This window comes from Manacus vitellinus, unplaced genomic scaffold (assembly GCF_001715985.3).
Source record: "Manacus vitellinus isolate BGI_N305 unplaced genomic scaffold, ASM171598v3 scaffold_3_pilon, whole genome shotgun sequence".
NCBI classification, from domain to species: Eukaryota; Metazoa; Chordata; class Aves; order Passeriformes; family Pipridae; genus Manacus; species Manacus vitellinus.
Window position 1 is genome coordinate 18,618,840 of NW_021940535.1, and position 14,068 is coordinate 18,632,907.

At 39.0% G+C, this 14,068-nt stretch overlaps 1 protein-coding gene across 1 annotated transcript; it reads left to right on the plus strand.

The window, feature by feature from the left end:
• The first annotated feature begins 7,234 nt into the window (after window positions 1-7,234).
• SGO1 (shugoshin 1) lies at window positions 7,235-13,156 on the plus strand. Its single transcript, XM_008931457.3, has 9 exons — window positions 7,235-7,339; window positions 7,700-7,842; window positions 7,926-8,122; window positions 8,505-8,609; window positions 9,075-9,142; window positions 9,304-9,443; window positions 10,022-10,951; window positions 11,455-11,626; window positions 11,882-13,156. Exons 2-9 carry the CDS (start codon window positions 7,707-7,709, stop codon window positions 11,958-11,960), a joined length of 1,827 nt encoding a protein of 608 aa, XP_008929705.3. The 5' UTR covers window positions 7,235-7,339; window positions 7,700-7,706; the 3' UTR covers window positions 11,961-13,156.
• The last annotated feature ends 912 nt before the right edge of the window (window positions 13,157-14,068 follow it).

A 14,068-nucleotide genomic window follows, 5' to 3' on the forward strand; every position in this document is an offset into this window, starting at 1 on the left:
AGTATCTGTAGGAATGAAACTAGGAAGAGCAGAAATAAGTTTTATCTAAACGTACAAAACAGGAACTAAGAGAGACTCTCCTGTGGCAGTCTGCAGCTACTCTTCCTAACACAAAAATGGCAGGAGATGTGTAGGAAGAGCCCATGTTGAGTGGGCTCTGTGTCTGCAGTTTCATTTTCTCCACATCATATGCACAGATTCTATCAGGTCTCCTCCCAGCCCTTTATTTTAGAAATTGTTGGCTTAACTACAGCAAAAAAAATTCTGGGAACATATTGATTACATCAAAATTTGTTATATAATTGCTTAATTACTTTTTTAACAGTAATATTCAAGCATTTTACAATTATTTTATAATGAAAAATGCTATGATCTATTTCTATTGACTTCAACAGCTGACATTGAAGGAAATTTGGTCACAGTATCTCATTTTTCAAATGCTCTTAAATTTTTAAATAGCTGAATCACACAAAATAAACTAAAAGAGCCATGGAACATCTATTAAAACACAGACTTTTGCAGCATACTGCATTTGTGCTTCCTCTTCCTTAATACAATCTCTAGTTCTTACCACACCAATTGTATCTGCATATGAATATAAAATACCAATATTGGTATCTTTTTATTGTGATTTCTTCAACAAAACTGAGAGAAAATATTCTGAAAGGACAGAAAACCAGGTGAAATCATGGGAATGAAAAGCTGTAACACCGGACACTATAATACAATTGCAAGGTAGGATTAATAGAATGATAAAAGGTAGTAAGACACAGAGAAGCACAAGTTAAGAAAAGTGCAAAGATAAAAAGCTTGGAGAATTCTGCCTCTGTTCTGCTTTTGTCAGTCAAAAATCTTGTCATGTTTGAAGTTCACATCCGCTGCAGTTCAGTTGTCTTTCCACGTCTCTTTACCACTGTCATGCCACTTACAGCTTTCATGGGTGACATATTTGCTTCAACTGTTAAAATAAACATCGATATGTTAGTGGCAGGCCAAGCTACAGAAACAAAACCTTATAAGCCATTTTAACTTCAAATGTTATAATGTGATTTTGGCCATGTAGTTATTATTTCTGTTGATCCTAGTCATTCAAGCCCCTCATTTCTTAAAAAACAGCAGCCTTAGTGTGAGTACGTACATCATCAACAGAAGCACCAAATGATGATTGCAATGTAATCCTTTATCATAGAACTGATTGTTCTGGTTTTGCCTCTGTCTTCTGTCTGGTAGTACCGACAGCATTTCCTACAAAGCCTTTAAGTAATAAAATAATCCTGCTTATTTTAATATGGGCAATGTACCCAGAGCAGAATCAAGTGGAACACTATGGGGTAATGATGTTTGCTTCTTTGTATATCCTTGGTTATAAATTATGCCCTATCTTCCCCACATTGCTCTCTGTGGTGGACTGAAGTCATTAAAGAGTGTTTGCGCAGGACTTCTTGTGACAGAAAAAAAGTGTCAGTCTATAACTATCTCTTCTACCTATGAACGATGATTAGTTCTTTGAAAGTCATTCACCCAATGCCCCAAACTTCTGAGAGCTGACTGCAGCAATACAACCCCAGCAGGAAAGAAAATTGCTTTTCCACACTTCATAAAAATCCTCCTTAACTGAATATTCTGATCTAGAGGCAGAGATGGTTGGCAAGACATTTTCCTCCTTGCCTAGCAATAGTGTGCTCTAGTCAATGTGCATGCCAAATGCTGCTATTAATTTCTTCAGTCTTCTGTCTTTCAATGTGTTTTACCAGTGGCTTTAGGAGCCAGTAGGGGTTGTACAGTACCTAATGCTATAAGGCCTCAAATAAATACTTGTACATAATGTGTACATATAGAGTAGTTGTGTTTAAAGAGAAAGGTAAAAGCAAAAAGATCAGTTCTAACTCCAGGTTTACCCACACAAACCAAGACTCTCTCCATTGGCATCACAGTACATATAGAGAGAAGGTATATAAGAATGGGAAGATGGTGGCACTCTGTTCCATCAGGATCCAGGATTTCTGCACTTATTATCATATGCTTAATATTCACCACTCAGATTATGTAGCATTACAAAAAAAAACTGCACTAAAATATGCTCTTGTATCCATGAAGAGTTTCATCCCATTATGTCTGATAGTATCATCATCATCATCAAAGATCCACTATGAAGGTAATTTTTGCCTTTGTCTCTTTATGCCACTATTCTACTAGTGGCATATTCTACTACTGAACTATTTATTCATCAGGAAAAAATGGTAATTATCAGCGGAAAGCCATTTATTTATACAAACACTAGATAGAAAAGAACCCCCGCTTTGTCAGTAAATATTCTATTCAATAGTTAAAAAAAACTTTAAAACTTAAAAAGAAAAAGGTTTACTTACTTAAAATTACCTGGAAACCTAGAACCAGTAATAAGCCTCACTTCAGTAATGTGAGACAGAGGTTGGTATGAGATTTGGGGGTAGAAAATTTGAGGGGGAGGAGGTTGCTTCTGACTTCATGCTCTATAAATTCTGCATACTGGGGAAAGCCAGGGTTCTAGTCAACTGACAGATAGTATAATGAAATTAAATTAGGTACTCAATGGAAACACTAAGAAAATGTTAAATGCTAATATACACTTTATTAACTTGTGATTCCTCCTTTGTTCATTAGATCCATGTATTTAAAGATCTCAGATTGGTACTTATATTGTTGTGATAGTGCTATGGATTAAGACACTCTTCTGGGATTCTGTATTTTCCCTGGCACTGAAAGGAAAGATTTTGTGGCAACTCAGACTGTTTATCACAGTGTCTCTAGTGGAAAAGATGGCTGTATCTCACCCATATAATAATCAGTGCATATATTTTTGTCTCTGGAGTCTCCCTCATGAATAGATAAAGATACTTATTAATCTTTCACCTCCTTACATTAAACTGATTAATAATTGAAAACATTTTAGAATTATTTAGAATATATAGATTTGTGTATATACATAAATTTAGAACTATTTAGCATACATATGTACATCAAAAAGACACTGACACTAATGTAGGTATGATGATTTATAGTTTATTATTTTTATCTTAATGAAACACGTCTCATGCTTTAGGCTTCTTTTCCTCTTACATCTGTGGTTTTATTGTAAGCAGAATAACACTATTTTTGAGACAGAAAAATATTGAAATTGTAATTAGAAAGTGGTTATGGATAACAGAATAGAGAATATAATACTAATAACACATTAAAAAAAAAGTGGTCTGAACTTTGGCAGCTTATGGTTCTAATTTGATAAATCTTTCTGAAATGTGAAAGAAATAGCACATAGGGATATACATAAAAAATAATGACACCCAAGCAATGCTCATGCTTCTTTTTAATCTTGATAAAGGACATGTATCCATTCTCTGGTTGTCAAAATCTTTTCAGCTCATTATTTCTACAGGATTTTCAGCCAAACTTGGTCAAGTTAGTACAAGACCTTTTCACTCAGATACATCTGTGCAAGCTTATTAAAAAAGTTTGCTGCTTTTCTGTTTTCAGAGATGAAATGACTGCATCAGCATCTTGCAATCGCCACAGCTCTCACATATCAAACAGTCTTAGACTCCTGACATGACATTTCCAAGATGATGATAGCTACAAACATCCTAATCAAAATTGATTAGAACTGAACAGTTTGAGGGCAATTCAGAAACAAGCCATCTGATGGTCAAGGAGAAAAGCACTGCAAGGCAGCATCAGTGTCCAAGTCACAAGAAATGAGAAACAGAGCCGACTCAGCAAGCCATAAATGATCTTTCCAAACCCCAAAGGTAATGGAAGGCAAAACAGTCCTGTGTGTCACTAACCAGTCTCTCTCTCTCTAGCTAAAGGAAGGAAATACTGGTAGTGTTTAAGAGCCACTTCTAAGGATGTCCTCTAACAGAGAATACTTTGCAGTATTCATTAATTTGGTATTACACAAAAAAGAATATTGTATATACTTTTTAGTTTGTCGTCACAGTATGCACTGCATTTCATACATTGTAGTTTCCACTTCTGCATCATTTTTGGTAGAGGTAGTAAAATATGAGTCATATATACTACCCTAACTGAGCTACTCTGATGGTTAACAGACAGTATAAACATCATCACTGTGGTTGCCTGATGTGGGGCTGGACGTGGAGCAGCTGAAGAGATGAGTGAGATATTTATGGTGGGTATCTGGAGGTTATCCAGCTGCCCCCATCGACAAAAGCTTATCATCTGTCACAATATCATGGCTACTCTTCTCTCCCCTACTGGTGATTACCAAAAATGAGTGAAAAATAGATAGAGCAAGTCTAAACATATGTTCTTATAGAGCCATACAGTTTATCCTGTTATTGAAGCCAGTAGAAGTTTTAAAAATATTACTCAGCAAGGACTGGATTATCAATATCTCTCACAACCATCCACTAAAAAAGTTTAAATTCTCTTTATTTGAAGACTTTTATGTTGGTAGCAATACAAGTAACTAATAGATATTGCATAGGATATTTCATATCTGATTGCTTGCTTAGTCAGGAAAAACAACAACTTTCTAACTTTGAGTCCTTTACATAGACCATTAACTAAGAATGTGTTGGACATCAGCATGTAACACCACACTCAGATGTGAGCTCTGATGAGAAGTATCTGGAATGCTCCCAGAATCACAGCTCTGATTCCTGTAATTTGCTGTAATTATATGAAGAAACTCTTCCCTTGTAATGCAAGTCAGTAAATCTCAGATGAGAGGAAATCTTTTCATAGTCCAACTCCAGTCGCAGCAGCAGCTGTTTTGCCACGTGAGTACACCCGCTAGAAATAAACTAATAATCCAGAGCAACTCTGGCATCAATGACAGCATCAATTTTTATAGAGGAAAATGTGAAATTGCTTACAGCAAAGAGTCAGTCAAGCTAGAAAAATTCACTACTTGGAATCCTACACTATAAATAAATAAAATTATATGGAGGATGTAACCCACAAATAATCTAATAGAAACACAACTGTCTTGAGATAAAAATAATGCAGAAATGAGCACACCTTGGTAACAGTGAAAATGTAGATATAGAAATTCAACATTAAAAACACAAAGATAATCTGCAGAAAGATCCCAAAGTGCTTCTGAAAGAGGTGTAACAAAATTGATGGAAGCAATAGAAAGAAAAAAGGTGAAGAGAAGATTTCTTATCTTGATACAGGTATACTCAGGATAACAACAAAAAAAAGTAATTAAGAGTAGTACTTAGATAGCAATAAGGAAAGCATTACTTTTTTAATCAAAATATGGTTCATTTTGTTGCCTAAAGATCTGGGGAAAAAAAACTCCAGGCAAATTTAGTATGAATAAGATAAAGAGCAGGTCTTTAATGAAGGCCTTCTGGTACAAGGAGTACAAAAGATGCATGCACTATGTCCAGTGATTCTACAATTTTATAGTATTAACCATCCAATCCCACAACTATCCACCCACCAGATCCTCCCCAAATCTGCCCCTCTAGCCACCTCCCCAGAACTGAGTCAGAGATCTCAAGACCCCTTTCTTCCTCATCTTCACCTCCTTCACAGCACTACTGTCTTTGGAGCTTCTCCAAGGTGCCAGGCTTGAAGGTTGCTTTGACTATGATAGTATCTTATTGTTTAGGCCTGAGAAAAAAAAAAAGGCTGAGAAAAAACAACCCCACAAGCCCTCAGAAAAGGAGTTCAACAAAGAGTTCAACAAGATTGTTTCATACAATGTTTAGAGAGAGCTGTTTGCAAGGGTCCAGGTGATGCTGTTAGCTGCTGCTGAGTGGAGGAGTGTGCCCAATTATTGCCTTTAAAACAGTATTTCGAGAGGGTATGTGAATTTTTTTATTATTATTATTTTCTTTTTTTTTTCCCCAGATCTGTGGGCTTTTTTTTTTTTTTTTTTTTGGTTTTGGGATAGTTGTTTGGGGGCTGGAAGGAGGGGTTGGTAATTGTTTGTAGAACTAAGCAAACAGACAGAAGCAAAAATATGTAATGAGAAACTGAAATTGTGTGTTGCTCTGGTTTTGTGTGACACTACTAAATAAGAGGGTCCATTGCATTTAAATTGCTTATATCTTTTCATGCTGAATCCTAAAGAAAATACTAATGTCCTTTTTTACATGATCTTGCGTCTCAAAAGGGGATTGTCACGCTGCATCAAGAACTGTGTTTGCAGGGCAACTTATTTGCTGATAGGAACAAAACCACAACTGTAACAATGTCTATTGATGGAGTAAGAGAGCAAGTTCAATGATATTTATTTACATTACTGCACAGATAAGGCCAGCTATTCTGAGAAACAAATTACATAATCTTCCAAGGAGTGGGAAAGGATATATGCATTTACATCATGGACTATAGTTTGTGTCACAATCCATGAGAATTTCCCAAGTTTGAAATCAGCTTGCTACACCACATCCAAGCTGTAACAAATAAAATCAAGAAGTCAGGAGCAGCTGTAAGAAAGAAGAGTACCAGATATGAAATGCTGATTTATCAGGATTGAGAATACCATTTATTTTACTGTTAATAAGGTATCGTGTAGCTGATTTTTTTTTTTTTCCTCCCATCATAAAACAGTGTTTAAACAAGGTTCAGCACTCCATGTTCAGTGTGGAGAGACACCAGGACATGGAAGATCCACCTTCCCTCAGGGCCGGGCTGAGCTCAACCACGCTGCTCCTGTGCTTCACCGCCTCAGACAGCACCCTCACAGAGCATCAGCTGCCCTCATCCACGGGATTTTGGAACAGGTTTTTTCACCCACTAAGTGCTCGAAAGCATGTTTAACCCTGCGGCTTTTACAGGATTTCCACTTCAACCTGCAACAGCAGGATTCAGAAGCGCTTCACAAGAAGTACGCTACAGGAAGAGCGAGAAAGGCTCATCCTGCTACTGCTGCAAGAACAAGCAACTGCTAGAAATAAAATACCCAAGATTAACGATTTTTATCCCCTGGTCTCGCTGTCCCATACCCAGCCGCTTCGGCCGCCCCCTGTGCCCCCCGCAGCGCGGCGCTTTCCCGACGCTCCGCCCGGCCACGGGCGGGGCCGCGTACGCGCGGCGCGCGCGCTGTGACGCGGCGCTCGGACGCACCAATGGGAGGCGGCGGCGGCGGGGTTTGAACGGCGCGTGGCGGTGTCCGGGCGCGCGGGGCCGGAGGGTGCCGCCGCGGAGCCCCCCGGGCCGAGCCGCCCACCCGCCCGCCCGCCGCCTGCCCTGCGGGGCCGCAGAGATCCGGGCACAGCCGCCGGTCCTTTTGCGGGCCTTGCCGCCTCCGCCGGGGGGCTCGGGCGCCCGCGGCCAGTCGGCAGTCGGTTCCCGGCGGCGCCCCCGCCTCCCCGAGCAGGTACGGCTCAGGGTGGTGGGGACGCTCTGTCTGCGGGGTTAAGGGGAGCGGGGGGCTGGGAGAAACCCCCGTGGCCCGGGATGCCCCGCGATGCCGGTGTTTAAAAGCCCTCGGCGCGGCCCTGGTCGCGGGCACAGTGTTTTGCAGTTCAGACAATGCAGCGGCCGCGCTGCAGACAGACATTGTGGTGAAAATGGGCCCGGCTGCGGGTCTTGCTGTATTTGCGTGTCTCTGCTCTGTGTGTGTGTACATCCGCTTAAAACTGCCGCGAGCTTTACTCGTGTGTCTCCGTCTTTTTTCTTTTTGCGCTGGGTTCTTCATGGGTTCTTCGTGGGTTCTTCACCCTTTCTGTTTTTAAAGGTAGAAGATGACAGAATACTCGAGGAAGTCCTTCAAGGACAGTCTGAGAGGCATAAAACAGCGTATGAGAGAGAAAAGAAATCAGAAATGGGCAAGGCTGGGTAAAACTATCCAGTTCTCCACCGTAAAGGCCAAAAGAGCAAGTAAGATGCTTAAATATCTTAATATTTGTAATGTATTTGTTTTCTTTTAAAAGCCAGTTAAAATGCTCATTATTCTGCTGCAGCCAACAGCTCCTGCAAAATGAAGATCATTCAAGCAAACAACAGAGATCTGGCTCTGTCTTTGCAAGAAGAAAAGCTCAAACTGAGGGAAGCTGAAGCTACCATTCTTCAGTTAAGGAAAGATTATCACAATTTGAAGGCTCAGATGTTTGACTTGCAAAGAAATCATAGGTTCCAGCAAGAAAAAGGACTTGTGGAGGTATTTTTAATAATAACTTTATGAGTTGGTGAAGCTAAGTATCAGAATCTGAACCAATCCACTGACAGATGTCTTTACAATCTTAAATGTTTCATAAAAAATTAACTCAGTATATGCACCAAGTTTTTTTAGTGTTTTCACCTAACCTAGTGTGCTGGTTTGGACATCATGACACCTGGTAATTAACTATTTTGTTGTTGTTGTTGCTACTCTTTCTTATTTACTTAAAATCTATCTTCTGTGAAATTATGGGCTTTTTATCACATGTGAAGGCACCTGACAAAAGTTTTCTTCTTTTAGTTATCTTGTAATGCCAATAAGAAGTTAGTAGTTGATACTAGAGTATGACAGTAACAGTTACTGTCCTTCTTCTGTCCATTAGAATCAACTGTCAGCCTTGAATGAGATAATTTCCAGAGTTTCTCAGAATTTACTGGACTCAATTGATCTCCTTGTCCCAGCAAAGAATTTGTGTTCCATAGACATGGTAAGTACCTTTTCCTCTTGAGGAGCAGGACTTCTGTTAATTATTCCCCTCACTTGTTCCGCCATAGATGCACGTACTTTTGAGATTCAAGCCTTAGTTTAGAGGATGGACTAGTCCTACAGTTCCCAGTATGCCGCAGGGTGCACACTTTGGGGGTTGTCATTACACTGTGAGTGGGACTGAGGCTCTGATAGGAGGTGGTTGGGGCACTCTGATTTTCTGGAGTTTTGTGCACAGTTCTTTTCCCTGTCCGGTCTTTATAGGATTGGGCTGGTGATGTGTGTGCTGACGTGCAGAAGCTCAGTACGTGACATCCCACAGCACTTGGTGTTAACCACCCAGAAAGAAAAAGACCCAAGGGCCTCTTTGGTCCTTCACTGGGTAACTTGGTTGTTGTCTAAAATTTGTAGATGGTGCAAGCTTGTTTTAGTTATTTAGTCACGGTAAGATTTATTTTGTTGACAGAATAAAAGAGTGCTTTCTTCAGGTCCTGAAAACAGTTGCTGCAGTGTCACAGGACCAACAGGTTCAATGTAAGTATATTTTATCAATGCTATGTTTATGTTTGAAAACTCTGTTACAGTAAGTTTAATTTTTTGACTGGAAGAAGGGAAGAAACCCAGTGTAATTAAATTGTTCCTTGTCATAAAATATATTGCTGTTCAGTAAATACTGTGTTTGGTATTTTCTCTAGAAGGCCTCTGCAGTGTGCTTATGGAGATGATCCAGTGCTTCCAAGTAGGACAGAAGACAGTAGTGATAGAAATTCTTGGTCAAAGACCTGTGTGGAATCTGACAGTGACATTTCCTTAACCAAAATAATTCCAAAAAAAGGTAACTGAATCAAAGTATCAAACACTGCTCTGTTCTGAATTAGGAACAAAAGTGTGAGTACAAGTTTAAAATGTAACTGCTGCTTTTGAAGGAACTGACAGGTAACTTTCTACTTACTGTCATAAGGGGGAGATATTAATGCTGGCAACTGGTAAAATGTTTGAATGAAGATGCCCAGCAAAATCAGGAGGAATTTGAAACTTTTTTCTTCCCTATACCTGCAATCCAGTTTCATTAACTACCAAACAGTTCAACCAAATAAAATCACTGTTAGACATGCATTAGCATTTATGAAAGCAATAAAAACTTGTTAACAAAGCAAACCACTCAGGGGAAAAAATGACCTGTAGATAACCTTTCCAAAAGGAACAGTTTAGAGGAAAATACTAATGCCGCATGCCTAATTGCTTTCTGCATGGAAACTGTATTAAACTCGATTTCCAAATCCTAGTGTATACAGATCTGTGGAGAAAACCCAAAGACTAGTCTGAATTTTTGACAGTTTTGGAATTTCTTACACAAAACCTTAACATGGTGTTACTGTTAATTTAATATGACATTTTCTCTTTGATTGTAAGGATGGACTTTTGATATTCATCTGGCCAACATAGAATCAGAACTGCAAAACATTTCTTCAAATGGAAAGGCTGGATTTGGTAGGGTGTTACCAAAAAATGTGTCCACCAGACGTTGCTTTTCAAAGACGAGAAACCTCAATGGAATTTGCAGTGGTGTCTTGGACCACTCAGAAGCACCTGATTCAATAGAAGAACTTTCTGAAGAGAAAGAAATTAGGCTTGAGGAAAGTCTAGAGGAGTGTGCTACAGAAAATGTAAATGCTGAACATCCAGAGGAGCGTGCTACAGAAAATGTAAGTGCCGAAAGTCCAGAGGAGCGTGCTACAGACAATGTAAATGCAGCTATTTCTCACTTGAATGAAAGCAAGGTAGATTCAGAGCAGGTGTTGAGGCCGAGAAATTCTGAAACTGCACAGTTCAACTTAAAACATAATTCTAATCTTAAACAACCTGAGCGTAAAAGCAGAGAAAACTCTCAAGGAAGGAAAGAGAAGCACCAGAAGAGAGTACTGAAACAGCCTAAAAATACTTCCCAACAAGGACCAGGAAAACAGGATAAAGAGACTTCCAAAAAAAAGCTGAATTTCTTGGGTGGCATCAGTGATGCTTATGACTTTCATTTGGAAGAGAGTGTCCATGTTACACCTTTTCGACAAAACAAGGTGAATGACAGAGATACTGCTGTGGATGACACAGAAGACTCAGATAAAACTGATTCCATCGAGTCGAGCGACACTGAAGATGATTCAGACGACAGTCTCTATGAGCCTTACAAGAGTAAATCAAAGAAAAGGCGAAGTTCAGCAGACAATAATGCTACATCGCCAGTCCATCCAAGGCCACGGTCTAAAAGATGTTTGGCACAGCGTGAGCAGAAATTCTGTCATGAAGAAGAGACTGAAAACAGCAAATCAAGTGACAAGTCTATTAGTAAGTGCGGAAAGTGTTCTGGAATTGGCTTTGTTTCCTTGGAAGATAACATTGTTTAAGTGGTTAAGGCTTTTATATTTTAGGGTTTTTATTCAATAACAACAAACAGAATAATGTTATAAGAATGGTTAGATTTGTTCTGTCTGCCTTTTATTTTCACTTGGCAGATATTAGAATTAAAGGTATGTTTTTAAGAAATTGGCCAGCAAATTAATATTTTGCTATAGCTATGTTAATGATACATTAAAGCTGGAGAAAGTGAGCAAGATATAAATTGAGAGAGAAGTAGAATAACAAATGACACTTTGCCTGGCCCTGCTCAGTGTTATTTATTTTTCCAAATTAAAATCCTGAATCTGTGTTTTTCCTCTTAGGTATTTTAAAGTGCAAAAATGGAGATGATAGTGACAGCTGAGATTTAGTGCACATCTTGTACGTTCACTGACATTTTCTTTTAAGCTGACTTGTGTGAATGATCTGAAGTGTGCCTAATTTCTTCACAGGGCAGCCTTCTGAGCCACCTCGTGGGCATCTCTGTGATGTCACCAATACCACTGCATTGCTCCCCAGCACTGGGGATGCAGCACCTGTCCCAGAAGGAGAAGGACCACGGTCTCCAAAACGCAAGCGAAGCTGTACTGTTATCGTGAGCTATAAAGAACCAAGTATTACAGGGTAGGTATCTTTACTTTCCAATTTAAAATAAAGTTCATGATATTCCATCCACTGGAGGATTTGAGAGGCTTATTTAAATCTTGAAAATAAGTCCTTTAACAAAAGAGCTTATTCAAAGAGATCTAGAGTTAATAATACAGCCTAGTTCATGTGAAAGGGAACTTACTAGCTAAAAGTTATTGTTTTAAGTAATGTAGGGAGCAGAACTCAGTTTTTGCCTTTTTTTTTCTTTTTTTTTTTCTTTTTCCTAAGCAGGAAGCTCAGGAGAGGAGATCCATTTACAGATACACAGTTCCTGACGTCTCCAATTTTCAAGACGAAGAAAAAATGCTAAATGATGTTCTCCTAAGAATGAATCTCTGAAAAAAGACAATGAGAAATTGGTTACCTGTCATTTGAGATTTTCAGCAAAACCGTGCTCATGCCATGAGGAAAGGAAATCTTTCATCCAAATTGCTGTTGCACAATACCTTATATAAGTATGTGAATATTTGTGTATCTAATATTAAGGGTATCAGATTAAGGAGGTATAAATTTAATCTAGTGACTTGTTTTTAATGATACAGATCAATTACTTTTATAACTGAAATTACATTCAAGCTCTTTTTGACTGGATCTGGGAGTGTATGAGAAATCTGATGGATAAGATGCTGAATGTCATGTTATGACTTGTAGTCAGTAAGGCTGAACTTTAGGCACTTGACATGTTTTGTGTAGGGAGTCTTTTTAATAACAGTTTTTGTACAGATGTTGTTTATGTAGTGGTTGTAGTTTCATATTGAATCTTTATAATAAATGTCTTAGTGTTTGGAAGCAGCTCAGAGTGGGTTGGTGGTTTTTTTGCAGTTTCCTTATGTGCTCCAAGGGCAGTAACATCAGCAGTGGGCATTAGAGGCTTATGTACTCTCCCCATCTCATGTGGTGACATAAGCACTGTTTAGAAGCATGATTGTCAGTTGTAGTTTGATTCTGTAGCTGCAACTTTCAAAAGCAGCAACTTAGGCTTGGTTGGTCCTGCTCTGAGTGCAAGCTAGAATGAACTTAACCAGACAGAAACAAAGCAAATTTCTCCATGAAGGTTGGTGAAGAGGGCTCTGCTTTGGTGGAATGTAAAGCAAACTATTAGTCTCAGCTGTTCTGGGATTATAATAATAATTTATTAATTTATAATAATTTTGTCCCTGCTTTGCCAAGTGCCTTTTGCAGAAGAAGAGCTGCCCCATCTGAGCTGGTGCTATTTGGTGCCACAACAGGCTGCATGTGAGAACACTGTTATCAACTGTCCAGCACACAAACTGCTTTTTCTTTGCTTGAGAAACACTTAAGTATTAACTGATACATGAATAACCCAATGAAAGCTACATTCCAAATAAACAATGGGAAAGCACAAAAATACAGGCTCTTCCTTTGCTTTGCAAGTGTCTGTCTCACCTGTCCCACCTAAACAGGTGCAAGATCTCTCCCTTTCTGTAATAAAAATGAATAGTGTTAATTACTATTTTACTTGTAACTTACAAGTTTCTCTCAACAGTAGTAATACTAGCTGCAGCTACTGAGTGTTTGAACATAGTTGTTCAGAACACAGCCTTTGAATGTTTGTACTGAAAGTTTACCTTTGTATCCTAAAATTCTAGCCCTGAGTGTTACCATCTTCAGTCTGGAATTCTAGTACTAGAGGAATTTCAGTAGAATGATTGAACTTCAGGTGCTCTTTCAGCAAACAAATCTGTAACAGCTGTTTATCAGGGGCAGTAAAAGAACAGCATGATTGCAGAGCAGCCCAGGGCAGGTGTACTGGGTCTGGGTTTTTTGTGTTTGTTTTTTTTAATTGGATTGAAAGCATTTGAAGAATTGAAGTGATGAAACTGTAGGGAAGGAATCAGTACAGATTACCTCATCTCTACTGCTATCTCTAGAAGTGTTCAGGAAAACAAATGAGTCTCTTTTGACCACCCTCTGAATAGTGCACTTTTACATGATGTGACACGGGACCAAAATTTGAGTTGATGGGAAACCAAAAAACCTCTTCCTACTCTCTAATAACCTGTCAGGTATCAGGTGCAAGGTTTATTTATGGCATGCAAAGTAAGTGACCATCTCAGTAACATCATGGTGACAGTACAAGCTCAACATGGACTGCTACATATATTGTGTCTTGTGAGTAAAGGGGTCTCATATGCAAATATAAGCAAATAGTATAAGCATGCATAGAGGTGAAAAAACTTGGAAACAGCTAAGTCAAGGAAGTATTGGAAGTGTTGAGGAGATGGGAATAACAGCATTGTATCTCAGTGTGGAGCTGGGAATGGTACTTGGACTGGTCACAGCTCAGCTTATCCTGACAGCACTCTTGTAGATCCATTGTGCTCCCTTGTGAGATTGCTTCACTGAGTACATTTGTACCACAAGTACTCATTAATGAAAAAAAGAGACCAAAATAAG

What these genes read in the sequence shown, in the direction of transcription:
- SGO1 (XM_008931457.3), top strand. Translation starts at nt 7,707, where the DNA reads ATGACAGAATACTCGAGGAAGTCCTTCAAGGACAGTCTGAGAGGCATA. An exon ending in CGTAAAGGCCAAAAGAGCAA is followed by an intron (nt 7,843 to 7,925) that starts GTAAGATGCTTA and finishes ATTCTGCTGCAG; the next exon opens with CCAACAGCTCCTGCAAAATG. An exon ending in ATCAAGTGACAAGTCTATTA is followed by an intron (nt 10,952 to 11,454) that starts GTAAGTGCGGAA and finishes ATTTCTTCACAG; the next exon opens with GGCAGCCTTCTGAGCCACCT.